The following is a 13750-nucleotide window of genomic DNA, read 5'->3' on the forward strand; positions in this document are numbered from 1 at the left end:
GTATCTAACTCAAACCTGGATAACAGTTCACACTGGACGAAAACAAAACCAACAATGAAACAGAGCTCTAATATTGGAAAAAATTTAATCTCTTTTTTTTTCCTTTTTCCTTTTGGATGTTAAAAATTATATACGTAAGGGGAGCCTGCGTGGCTCAGACAGTTAAGTGTCTAACTTGTGATTTCAGCTCAGGTAACGATCACGGTTGGTCATGGGTTGAAGCCCTGTGTCGGGCTCCCCCTGGGCGTGGTACCTGCTTAAGATTCTCTCTCTCTCTCTCTCTCTCTCTCTCTCTCTGCCCCTACCGTGCTCGTGTTCTCTCTCTCTCTCTCACTTACTCTCTCTTTCTGTCTCTCTCTCAAAAAAATATTATACCAGTGTGATAGTCTGAATTTATCCTACTACTTACGAATGATGGACATTAAAATACTCTTACTTCAACATTACATGATTAATTGTTCATACATATACATACATGCCTTAAGTAAGATAAATATATCTTGCCTTACAAACTCTTCCAACTCGAGAAAGGATGGTTTTATCAGAAGTAGTGCCTTCTTGCGATGATTCACGAAAGAAGAAATATATTTTATCATCATCTGGATTATAGGTGTCTGGGATAGGGAAAGTTCCAATAAATTTTGCTCCTGTTTGAAAGAAAAGAAACTACAAATTAAAATACTGAGATAATTCAGCCAAGATAATATTGGTGTCTTTGAATGTGAAACAATTAGCAGAATAAAAAAAAATGAACCGTGACTGGCATGTGGGAAACAAGACATCCACACAAATAAACATGACACAATATAGAAACACGTATTAGCATGCAGAGGTCTCGAGCAAGTTCTCTAGGAACTCCAGAGACCTGGTGAGAACACGACTGGCTGATATTCACCATCGTTGCAACTCAACTAAATTACTTAGAAAGTCCTTTCAAACTTTACACTTTCCTTTTATTTGATGAAGTCACTGCTTTTAAAATCACAATGTACATGGGGAGCCTGGGTGGTTTGGTCAGTTGAGCATCCAACTTTGGCTCAGGTCATGATGTCACAGTTTGTGGGTTCGAGCCCAACACTGGGCTCTGTGTTGACAGCTCAGAGTCTGGAGCCTGCTTCAGATTCTGTGTCTCCCTCTCTCTCTGTCCCTCCCCTGGTCACACTCTGTCTTTCAACAATAAATAAATGTAAAAAAAAATTTTTTTTAATCACAATGTACATAATGAAGAGCTCAGGGAAACTATAAACACACCCCAAATTTGCTAAATTATGATGTTATTTGCTGCATTTTGTGTAATTGCTAAAGGGAAAAAAAGAAATTAAAACAACTAATTAATAGTGCTTGCGTTAACTCCAGTGTAGGCTCTGGAGACAGTCTTTCCAGGTTTATATTCTGTTTCTCCCACTTACTGGAAGGGTGACCTTAAGCAAATTTTTGTCTTCTCTATGTGTCAGTTTTCTCATGCCTAATGTGAGGCTACCAATCATCTACGTAGTAGGATAACCACTATGATAACCAAGTGAATTAATATATAGGTAAAATACTTGCTATCTGGTCATGCCTGACAATAAGGGTTCAATAAATGTTATTTATTAAGATGATGTTCAGGATAATAATCGTTATTATGACCACAAAGAAGAGAATGATAGAAAATGTAGCACATCCCAATATTTGTTACAGTAATATCTAGCTGATCAAAACAAAGTACACAGTTCTAAATGCACCAGCATGGAAATATGTCCATAAAACAAGTCGAGTGAAAAAACATAATAGCAACTCAACCATTTCTGTGCTGCACCAGTGATAAGTCAATTGGGGTTACTAACTGCTTTATTACAAAGTGTTGGGTTTTGGTTTTGTAGAACTGTGAATTAACCAGATAACAGATCTGTAATGAGGTGATACTAATTCAGAAATGGTTCTTTTGATGAAGGCAAAGTAGAGAAAGAGAATACTTATTGAGTAAGGAAGGAAGGACTTCAATTAAGTAGAAAACATGAGATGGCTGAAAGGAAGCAAAGAGCACTCGTTAGGAAGGAGAAGCAGGAAACAAGACACGACAAATCGTTTCCAACCACAACCACCACACCACCACAAAAACAAAACAAAGAATACGTGGTAGGTAAAAAAGATCAACACTGCCGTATTGTCAAGTACCCCAGGAGTACTGACAATCATCCCCCTGCTAATGTAGAGCAATAGGTCAACAGCCCCACAAACAAGACTTCATAATAGCCTTCTCCAATAAACAAAAGTTAATGTTTGATTCCAAACAATGGGTAGTTCAGTCTTTATTGTCCCAGTCCAGCTGGGTCAACTGGGGTCTCCTATCCAGTGTCTTCTCTGCTTAAATGGGAAACCTTAAGAGGAAAAGTGAGAGGGAATTTTGTGTATTAACTTTCTCCCCTTTGTTCTTTATTATTTCCCTGTTCTTTCCCTGAAGTTTAGAACCCCAGTGGATTCTTATGCTCTTGATAATCTCATCTGGATACAGCCCTAGGTTAAGTAAAAAAATAAATTTTAGAAAACCATGTAGGGTTTTAAATTTTTAGTTTTCTAATTAACCTTAAAAGAGCAAGTTTCATTAACAATCTCACTCACGATGTTTTAATTTTTCTCTCTCCAGCCCCTCTTTTAAATTGTTGATAAATTACAAACATTTGGTTTTGAACCCCTAAGCAAAGTAAAAATTCTTTTGTAGTCACAAATTAACATTTCTAGGCGAGTGTGATGGCTCAGTGTGGATGGCTCAGCACCTGACTCTTGATTTCGGCTCAGGTCATGATCCGAGGTTTCTGGGATCAAGAACTGCTTTGGGCTCCATGCTAAGCCTGGAGCCTGCTTAAGATTCTCTCTCTCTCTCTCTCTCTCTCTCTGTCTCTGTCTCTGTCTCTGTCTCTCTCTCTCTCTCTCTTTCTTCTTCTCCTTCTTCTTCTTCTTCTTCTTCTTCTTCTTCTTCTTCTTCTCTTTCCCCCCTCATCCTGCTCTCTCTCTCCCTCAAAAAAAAAGTCTAATTTTTATTTAAATATATTATGTTTCCTAAAAAAAAAAAAAAATGTGGACACAGATTTTCTTACCAATGCAGTATTAGGAGTTCAGCACATTGGTGAAAATGAGGAACATACTTAATTACTACTATACAATATTCAAGGTATTTAGAACAAGAAAAACCACTACAATCACAGAATAAAAAATGAATAAAAACCGACTCTTCAAACCAATTACAAATCAGATTAGGGAAGTATTAACATATGGCTAAGATATGACCAAGGAGAAGGCCCAAGTCTTGATGTTTTCAATGATTTCCAAGGAGAATGTGACAATGAGCATAGAACTATGGGCTCCCACAGACATAGACAAAGGCATTAATAATAATCTATGGAAATCTGTTGGATTTACAGATGCCTAAATGTTACCTGCCTGGATGGAAAATCTCCAAGTGTCTTGCCATGTGTATTTTCAAAACAAAGAAATATAAAAATAGGAGCACTTGGGTGGCTCAGTGGGTTAAGAGTCTGACTCTGGACTTCGGCTCAGGTCATGACCTCATGGTTTGTGAGCTCAAGCTCCATGTAGGGCTCTATGCTGTCAGCATGGAGCCTGCTTGGAATTCTCTCTCTCCATCTCTCTCTGCATCTCCCCCACTTGTGCTTGCTCTCTCTCTCTCAAAATGAATAAATAAACTTAAAAAAAAAGAAATACATTGGGGTGTCTGGGTGGCTCAGTCGGGTAAGCATCCTGCTCATGATATCAGCTCAGGTCCTGCTCTCGTGGGCCGTGAGATCAAGCCCCACATGCAGGCTCTTTCGCTCCCAGTGTGGGGCCTGCTTGGGATTCTCTCTCTATATATATATCTCTGTCCCTCCCTAGCTCTCTGTCCCTTTCAAAAATAAATAAACATTAAATAAAAAAAGAAATACAAAAATAAATAAAACATAATAGGTGATTCTTATAAGCATCTAAATTTAAGAGTCACTGAACTTAGACTACTATTTTGCATGTGGGAAAAAGGATATAGATAGCACTCATTAACCAAAGGTCAATAATGCAGACACATGGATGGACAAGGGGAGAGAAGACCAGTGATAAATACAAATTCTTTAGTGATTAGGGCACAAAAGGGATAAAACTGAAAATATACATAAATTATAGGATACGATTAGCTTGTATTATCATAACAAATATTTGAACTTAAAATGGGAATTCACACTATGAATGGGGATTCGTAGTCCTATAACAATTTCTAGGAATATGATTAACTTGTTTTATCTTGAAATAGTTGAATGAACTTCAAAATGGGGATAAAGCAGAATTTATCATCGCCCTTAAGTACAATCTAAGTAAAAGTTCTACATGAAGTATGTCACCCTTGTAACATTAATTAATATCCTCTCCCTATTTCATGATTGAGTTGAACTTATAATTTAAAAAATACCATGGTAGTACAAAATTTACATAATCTTCTCTCTCTAGAGAGGAAATGAGAATTCAGTGACGTGAAACAGAAAATCCTTACAGGTAAAAGGAATTCCAGTGTGAGAGAGAGAGCTGCTCAGATACTCAGAAGGGACAAGAAGTTACAGGAGCAAACTGTCAGCTCTTCACTTGTTTATGGAGTTCAGCAAAAAAAAAAAAAAAAAAAAAAAAATCAATCCTACAACAAAGCATAATGTAGTGCGTCTAAAAGGAGCACAAACAAACATGGCAAGCAATTCATATTCTCCTACTGCAGAAATACACAGAAAAGCCTACTTTAGATACTGAAAAGCTTATTCAAGTGTTGCCAGGTGGTAGCGTTTGAAATGGTCAAAGGCAGAATGTGACATTAGTCTACATTCCAGGAATTTTATTTATGACATCAGTGTGGGCAAGCAGAGTAGCTATTTTTCCAGTTTATGTTACTTTCATCTTTCAACTAATATAGAACATAAATGATCAGTAGATCCTAGGTGGTCATAGATGAACAGTTACTTTATTCAGTGACAGCTGATTTTATTGGATTCTCTTTTAAATGCAGACTCTAAGTACTCTAAGACTATCATTTAGAGTACTGTAAGAAAATTGAATGATGGAGGTTTTTATTACATGAAGAAATCTAATTATGAAAGAAGAGTTTGTATCAAATAGGATTCTATTGTGTGATATAAATAATAAGCATACTCATGAGTTGAAAATATACGTTTCAAGGGGCGCCTGGGGGGCGCACTCAGTTGAGCATCTGACTTTGGCTAAGGTCATGATCTTACAGTTCACGGGCTCGAGCCCCGCATTGGGCTCTGTGCTGACAGCATGGAGCCTGGAGCCTGCTTCAGATTCTGTGTCGCCCTTTCACTGACCCTCCTCTGCTCTGTCTCTCAAAAATGAATAAATGGTAAAAAAAAAATTGTTAAATATATATGTATATGTTTCAAGAGTACAGAATTTCTTTCTTGCAGATTCAGTTGAGGTCCTGTCTTAGAACTCAGATGCTAGTACTTTGAGGAAGAAACTCCTTCCTGAGTTGAGGCCAAGTTTGAGTAAAAATAGCTATCATTTAATCAGTGTGTGACATGCACAGTTGTTGAATGAAATAATTTAAAATCATACCAACAGACACCTGGGCTTTATTATAATAGCACATTTTTCCCCTCTGGCATTTAAAAGACATGCTCTAATAGGGATAGAGTTTGAAATCATGCATTTTCACAAACGGACTATTAGCATGACACTGAGAGACACTGCCAAATGAAAATGGCATCAACCCAGCTTGCAATACACATCTCTTTCATTTCTCCCTAGGAAGCTCTTTGCACACAGATGAGCACACACCATGATTTAACAAGTAGTGAGTTCCTTGTTTTCCTTTCCTTCTTCTTGTAATATCTTCTTCCTACCACTTTTTAAAAATGTTATCCTTTTCAGTGGAAAGAGAATTTGTAGACAACAGAACTCTCCAAGAGAAACTTCAAATGAAAACTGCCTCCACATGTTAAAAATAAAAAAATAAAACAAAAGTTCTCCTCTACTCCAGGAAAGAAAACAAAAACATATGTATCTGAGGCATCATTGTTTGTTTTCATTTTCCCAATGGTCACACTTCTAAGTTTTATCCTAAGATTCTCACAAAAACTCAACTGTGTTTGAGGAACCACTCTGGTTTGTATCTATATTCCTATTTCCTGATAGGTTCTAATAAGCTGATAAAGAAAAGTGAAAAAAAAGAAGTGTGAAACCATCTAAGACTTCATCTAGAATTGCCCGTAATATTTCACCTTTGTAATTTTTCCTCCTCCTGGAGAGGTATTTATTCAATGGATGGATTAGTCTCTCAAAGAAGCAATCAGGATACATACTTCTTAAAGCTATTGAAACTGGATTAGGCAAAGTCCTAGAGAAATTCTGACAAGGATCCTGGGACTGGTAAGTGAAGAGGTTAGCTGATCTTGCTCTGGTTAATCCCACGCAGGACAAAGAACAAAATATGGCATTCACACAAGCATCAAGGATTTTATGGACTGCTAAAAGATTCACATCTAAAAGATTCATGTTTTTTAATGGTTAATTATCTAAACAGACACTCAACTGCAAATTTCATTTAACCTTCGTGTTTCCCCTAATCCAAATGTAATATCAACGTACACTTACAAGAGCGTAATCACAAACCTGTAAAGAGTAGGATTTTAAACTAAAAGTGAAACTATAGAGAGCAAAATTGAATGGGAAAAAAACCCTCAAACCGTCTAACCAGAAATAAATAACACAATGATGTAATAATCCATAGAAGAAACTGATTGGGCATTGACACTGACTCCATCATTTGAAATATCAAATATCTGTCAGTTCTTTCAACCTGGCAACCAATTTATGAAACCAAGCAGTGAGTTCCACATCTACATGCTATGTGAATAGTACAGAAAATTTACACTGGTGTTGCATTATTTGATTGTGGGCTAGTGCACGTAATAAATAAGTATAATTTAGACCAGCACTGTCTAATAGAAAATTCTGTGATGATGGAAATGTTTTAAATCTGTGCTGTCCAAAATGATAGCCCCTAGCCCATGTGGCTAGTGAGCGTGTGAAATGTGCCCGGTATGACTAAGGAACCAAATTTTTTTTTCTTTTTTTTTTTTATATATATATGAAATTTATTGACAAATTGGTTTCCATACAACACCCAGTGCTCATCCCAAAAGGTGCCCTCCTCAATACCCATCACCCACCCTCCCCTCCCTCCCACCCCCCATCAACCCTCAGTTTGTTCTCAGTTTTTAACAGTCTCTTATGCTTTGGCTCTCTCCCACTCTAACCTCTTTTTTTTTTTTTTTTTTTCCCTTCCCCTCCCCCATGGGTTCCTGTTAAGTTTCTCAGGATCCACATAAGAGTGAAACCATATGGTATCTGTCTTTCTCTGTATGGCTTATTTCACTTAGCATTACACTCTCCAGTTCCATCCACGTTGCTACAAAAGGCCATATTTCATTTTTTCTCATTGCCACATAGTATTCCATTGTGTATATATACCACAATTTCTTTATCCATTCATCAGTTGATGGACATTTAGGCTCTTTCCATAATTTGGCTATTGTTGAGAGTGCTGCTATGAACATTGGGGTACAAGTGCACCTATGCATCAGTACTCCTGTATCCCTTGGATAAATTCCTAGCAGTGCTATTGCTGGGTCATAGGGTAGGTCTATTTTTAATTTTCTGAGGAACCTCCACACTGCTTTCCAGAGCGGCTGCACCATTTTGCATTCCCACCAACAGTGCAAGAGGGTTCCCGTGTCTCCACATCCTCTCCAGCATCTATAGTCTCCTGATTTGTTCATTTTGGCCACTCTGACTGGCGTGAGGTGATACCTGAGTGTGGTTTTGATTTGTATTTCCCTGATAAGGAGCGACGCTGAACATCTTTTCATGTGCCTGTTGGCCATCTGGATGTCTTCTTTAGAGAAGTGTCTATTCATGTTTTCTGCCCATTTCTTCACTGGGTTATTTGTTTTTCGGGTGTGGAGTTTGGTGAGCTCTTTATAGATTTTAGATACTAGTCCTTTGTCTGATATGTCATTTGCAAATATCTTTTCCCATTCCGTTGGTTGCCTTTTAGTTTTGTTGGTTGTTTTAAGGAACCAAATTTTCAATGTGGTTAATTAATTTAAGTTTACATGTGGCTAGTGTCTACTATATTAGATAGTGCAGCTTTATGTCAAGGAGTCTATATCAGTAACTGATAGGTCAGATCCAGTGTTAAGGCAGAAACAACCTTTATTCCCACAACTGCCACCAAAATGGCAGACTTGCGGTTCAGGAGATATGATACACTATTCCTTTCAGAAGTTTGGTATTGGGATGGAAGGATGGTCTGGGGGACTAAGAGACCTGGATTCACATTCTTCAAGCTGTCTTAACTTATGGGATGTGAGGTTGAATAAGATCATGTCAATGACAACATTATTCCTAATAATCTTCAGAGTTCCTCTATCACTGTTTTTTGTTCCCCACACTCCGGATGATTCACTGACCTCTGTCTTTGGACCCCATGTTGACAACAACCCAGAAAATGCATGCTTCTCAGAAGGGAGAAATGCTCCTTACACAACCCAATCTTTTGCCTTAGTCTGTAAAGTACTTCCCCATTACAAGAATCTCACATAGTTTCTGTAATTTCTCCCCTACTGCGTCCTAGTTTCCATGGACCGAGAAGCTCCTTGGCTGAAGGGGTTTCCTGAAGCGTCGTGCTCTTCTAATTGTGACCTGACATCTGATCTGATGCTTGCACTCACCCTGACTTCACAGATTCTGCTGAGGTCTCCCACATCACTTACCTGACCACATTTTCTCTATCTTCTCTAGTGCCTACAACCAAACCCACATTCTCAGTTTGCTATTGCATAACATGACATGCAAACATGAACCCTGTCTGTAAATGAGGCTCCAAGAGCACAGGACGTACAGTCAAAAGAGCAGAATTTGGTTGGATCACATAATGCATTATAAAATATATATTTAAAAAATGTGTCTAGAGCAAGAGAGACATCCCTGAGTTTTAATCTCATATCTACTAGGTATCTATGAACAATATATCTGACTTCTAATCTATCCTCAAATATAAAATGGGAATAGTAATTCTCTCAAGATTATACCACTAGATAAAATAATACTTCAAAAGTGCCTAAAATAGTGACCAGCATGGATACTGTATAAAATAAATTTGAAACAGAAGAGAAGGAAATGAATTAACAAACAATAAAATAGTGTCAAGAACCCAGGGATAAGGTGATAAAGACCTATAGAAAGATGGTGGTCATGAAAAGAACAAGGTCGATAGATATTTTAAAGGAAGTAAAGGCCTCTAGTGATAGATAAGATAAAGGGGACCGGGAAGAGGAAGAAATCAAAGATAACTTCAAGGTAATAGGGTAGACAATGTTTAGAAAGTTAAGACAGAAATCAGGAAACTGGTATTGAAGGGCAGATTAGAAAGGGAAAACAAGATAATTTTAAATTAGATTCACAGGATTTTGGTTTTTAGATCCAATTAGTCTTTTATATATCTGTATCTGTATCTACATATTTTTAAAGAAACTCAAGCAAAGGATCACAACTTGTAACAACTTGTTAAAAAAAATCAAAGTACATTAGTGGCACTAATATACTTTATTAGGTTTAAATATCTTTATTCCCATATAAAACAATCAGTTTCTTTCTTTTAAACTGGGATGAAGATGTAAGGTACCCCCCCAAAAAGTTCTTAAGGGCTCTGAGTTGCAGAAAAAGGTTTGGAAATACAGTTTTAGGAAGAAATGGAACACAGGAAGCAGTTGAAGTTCTGAGAATGGATGAGCTCACAGAATTACCATGTAGACAGAGAGAAAGAAAGGTGGTCAATAGAAATGCTAAACAGATGTCAGTGAATCACAGAGGATTCAGCGTTTTAGTCCAACCTCCTGCCTTTCTCACCTTTAAGGACAATAATAATGATGGTGATGACAATATTGACACTGAACTGCTCTTAAAATTGTCTTCCATCAGATTTCCCAATATGATCTTCCCTTTATGATCTAATTTAATCCTTAGAACACACTGTGAATAACTATTATTATGCCAAATTTTTGACTAAGAATTTAGATGCACAGAAAGGTTTGACCAAGGTCACAAAGTGATATTTAGGCTTTAAGCCGAGGTAAGTATATTCTACAGAAACACAGCTGTGACTCTCATCTAGAGTAGGACACTTTTGAGAGTTACAGAACATTAGAGGCAGACTGGAAATGTCCGGGGCAAACCAGGTTATATGGTCCCCTGGGACATTAACCACTAAGCGATCTGCCTTGAATGTCCTAGAACCATAAATGTTAGTTCTCCTAACTCTTAGTCATTTTCCTGCATTCAATCCATTGAGAATTCTCTACTGTGTATCCTTTCTCCTTTCTTCCTTTCTGCTGACTTCTCTCACTGCAAAGTTTTCTCAGTATCCAAAATCTCTTGAATTCGACCTCATATTCTTGGCTTCTATTCCCAAACAAACATCTTCTGTTTCAAATATTTGTTGCTGTATATTCTCACATCCGTGTCCACAGTCAATACTTATGTTCCTGTCCCACCTTTTTCCTGTTTCCTTACAATGGCTTCTTTCTCTACCCCCGTTCTCCTTTAATTTTCCCTTCATGCTACTGTCAGTCACCTTTATAAAAAACAAACAAACAAACAAACAAACAAAGATCCATTTCCCTGATTAAGTTCAGGGTATGGGTGAAGGGGGTCAAAAGGCACAAACTTCCAGTTAGAAAATAAGTAAGTCATGGGGATGTAATGTACAGCATGGTGATTATAGTTAATACACATACTGCATATTTGAAAGTTGCTAAGAGAGTAGATCTTAGAAGTTCTCTCACACACAAAAAATATTTTCAACTCTGTATGGTGATGGATGTTAACTAGACTTACTGTGGTGATCATTTTGCAATATATACAAATATCAAATCGTTATGTTGTACACTTGAAACTAATATAGTGTTATATATCAATTATATCTAGAAAGAAAGAAAGAAAGAAAGAAGAAAGGAAAAGAAGAGAAAAGAAAAGAAAAGAAAAGAAAAGAAAAGAAAAGAAAAAAGAAAAGAAAAGAAAAGAAAAAGAGCAAAAAGAGCTTAACCACAGCTAACTTCCCCATGATTTCAGGATATTTACAGTTTTCTAGCCCCATCTCCCACTCTCTTCTGATGCTTCGGGCAGTCATCATCAATTAGGTCAGTAACCCTCCCATGTAATCTTTGCATGCCCAGGAGCAGAACAGCATTCAGTATGCCAAGGGTCCTCAAGTGTTGTTTATTAAATGCTAAACCAACTCAAGGCTTCCTAATTTGTAATAGTCTTCACACAGCACTCAGCACAGCACGCTAGTCAAATAAGAGTTGAATAGAGATTCTCTACATTTATTAATTCAGCAGTGCTGCAGACCTCTTTATGGACATGCCATTGTTAAGGAATACATAGAATAATCTCTGAAAAGAGTGGCAATATGGTTTTTGCCATCCCGAGACTGAGAAAGAAAATCTATACTTCATTTTAGGCCGTAAGTATATCTTGTTACCTAAACAGATAGGTACGTTTTTCTATTGGGTAAAATCTATGAAGTCCATCTCAAACCAACTATTTTCACAAAAACCTCACAAAGCTCAAGAAGATAGTCTTGCCTTGTACAAGTGTAAAGAAATTAATGAGTAATCGCATAGCTGGAGATATTCTATATTTGTTTTCCCCACTAATAGGGTTCTCTTTTGGCCAAGGGAGATCCTATTGTTGGGTAAACAAATGGTTCAGGACGTTTTGACTAAAGAAATGTTTTAAAGTGTTTTCCCTTTTGTTTATGTTGTCACTGCTCAAATGATACTGAGAGATAGAGAGATAGCCCCTAGGAAATGTCTACCCAGGCCTCCCGCACTAAAACCCAATATTTATGGTGGGAATGAGAAATGGTATCTGCCTGCTTAGACAGTAATGTTATGTTATTCTGCCCCACTGTGCAAGAAAGTTCTATGATAATTAGAAAACATTGGACTATCATGCCAAAAATTGACCTCCTGTACAGCAGGAGAGAATAAACAAAGAAGTAACAAACATAAATTAATTAATTAATCAATTAATTCATTAGTGGATTTTTTTTTATCTCAGAGTTCTGTGTGACCTATAAACAAAAAAGTAATCAGAAAAACCAATGTCAATATTAATATGCTTTAAATTCTGGAGGGACACGTCAACCCAAATAAATTATCTTTAAACAAAAGAAGTCAACATTATAACCTAACCTGTTTTCATTAGGCTCATAGACAGTATTTGGCTTAGTCATTAAAAACCAGGCTGCAGGAGGGGCATCTGGGTGGCTCTGTTGGTTAAGTCTCCCACTTTGGCTCAGATCAGGTTCTCACAGTTTGTGAGTTCGAGCCCCACATTGGGCTCTGTACTAACAGCTCAGAGCCTGGAGCCTACTTCAATTCTGTCTCTCCCTCTCTCTCTGCCCCTCCCCCGCTCACACTCTGTCTCTGTCTCTCAAAAAAAGAAAGAAAGAAACATTTAAAAAAAAATTTAAAAAACAAAAACAAAACAAAACAACAACAAAAAAACAGGCTGCAGGGGAAAGACTGCCAACTCGAACCCCGGGCTCTATAACTGACAAGTTATAAGAACTCGACCAAATCACTCTACCTCAGTTTGTTCATCTTTAAAAAGCACATAATAATAATGTATACCTCATATGTCATTGTGGACATTTAAAAAATCAATTAGAGCATGGAACAGCGTCAAGGACAATAGCACACTCTCAGTACATGTCAGCTATTATTATATACACAACAGGGTCTGGAGAGCTGTCTAACTTAGTGGGGAATTATATCAAATGCATTTTATTGTGTTAAGCTAAACCACTTATCCCAAAACACATTTGAGTGAATAATAATGAGCTTCTTATCCACCCAAAAGCAAAGGCAAAAAAAAAAAAAAAAAAAAAAAGAAAAGAAAAGTCAGAAAATCACTAACCATTGAGCCAGTAGTGCTCTGAAATGTCAGTTCTGATGTAATGGTGGTCGTGAGTAGGCCCAAGGGACCGCGTGAATGCGGTATCTTTGCCAAGGAAATCAGAAGCTGTTCCAGAGTAGAGGTACTCATCTGAGAGGGAGAAGAGAATACATAGGACTATTAAGCGTACAGCAGCAGATACTGTTTGCAATATACTACATTCAGTGCATGAACAGGAGACATTTACTGCTTAACAGGAGAAGATACACTGTGTCATAAGTATCATGTTCAAATTCTGAAAAATTTGCATGGTCATAGAAAATATAACTCCATGAACTTTGCAAGCTGACGCTAGACTCCTGAATATAAAAATGGCCAAAGACTTCCGAATTAATCATTGCAAGTGCATGAGCTTCACTTATGAATAAGCTCTTCCTTCTTTTCCCTCTCCCCCCAAATAGTTCAAGGATACGTCATAATTAGGAGTTTGTCTTTGTAGCAACACATGCAAAAAATATTAAAAAGCAAATGCCATAATGAGGAATGGATTGTGTAATTAGTATTTACTTAACCGGCACAACCCCAATGACCACAACTTTTCTGTGCCTAACCTCTGCTGAAAGGGAGCTTTCAGCACTGAAGTCATTCTTTGTAATTATAACATGTTGCATTCCTTGGAGCTAATCACATCTCTAATGGCTCTGATAAACAGTAATCCCTGAAAAGGCAAAGATGTGGCTATTACGGCATACCA

The 13750-nt window shown here is 37.4% G+C and overlaps 1 protein-coding gene across 1 annotated transcript in view; it reads right to left on the bottom strand.

The window, feature by feature from the left end:
* Positions 1–13750, bottom strand: part of SEMA3D (semaphorin 3D) — a 125883-nt gene that overhangs the window by 55711 nt on the left and 56422 nt on the right. The window contains exons 6-7 of the mRNA XM_047097073.1: positions 13018–13146; positions 505–647 (exon numbers count right to left, since the gene is read on the bottom strand). Of these exons, the coding sequence (XP_046953029.1) occupies positions 505–647; positions 13018–13146 (272 nt within the window). The remainder of the gene's footprint in view (positions 1–504; positions 648–13017; positions 13147–13750) is intronic.

The sequence above is a fragment of the Lynx rufus genome, unplaced genomic scaffold (assembly GCF_022079265.1).
Source record: "Lynx rufus isolate CCGP_SWC_20201006 ecotype Redwood Valley unplaced genomic scaffold, mLynRuf1.p SCAF_4, whole genome shotgun sequence".
Lineage (NCBI taxonomy): Eukaryota > Metazoa > Chordata > Mammalia > Carnivora > Felidae > Lynx > Lynx rufus.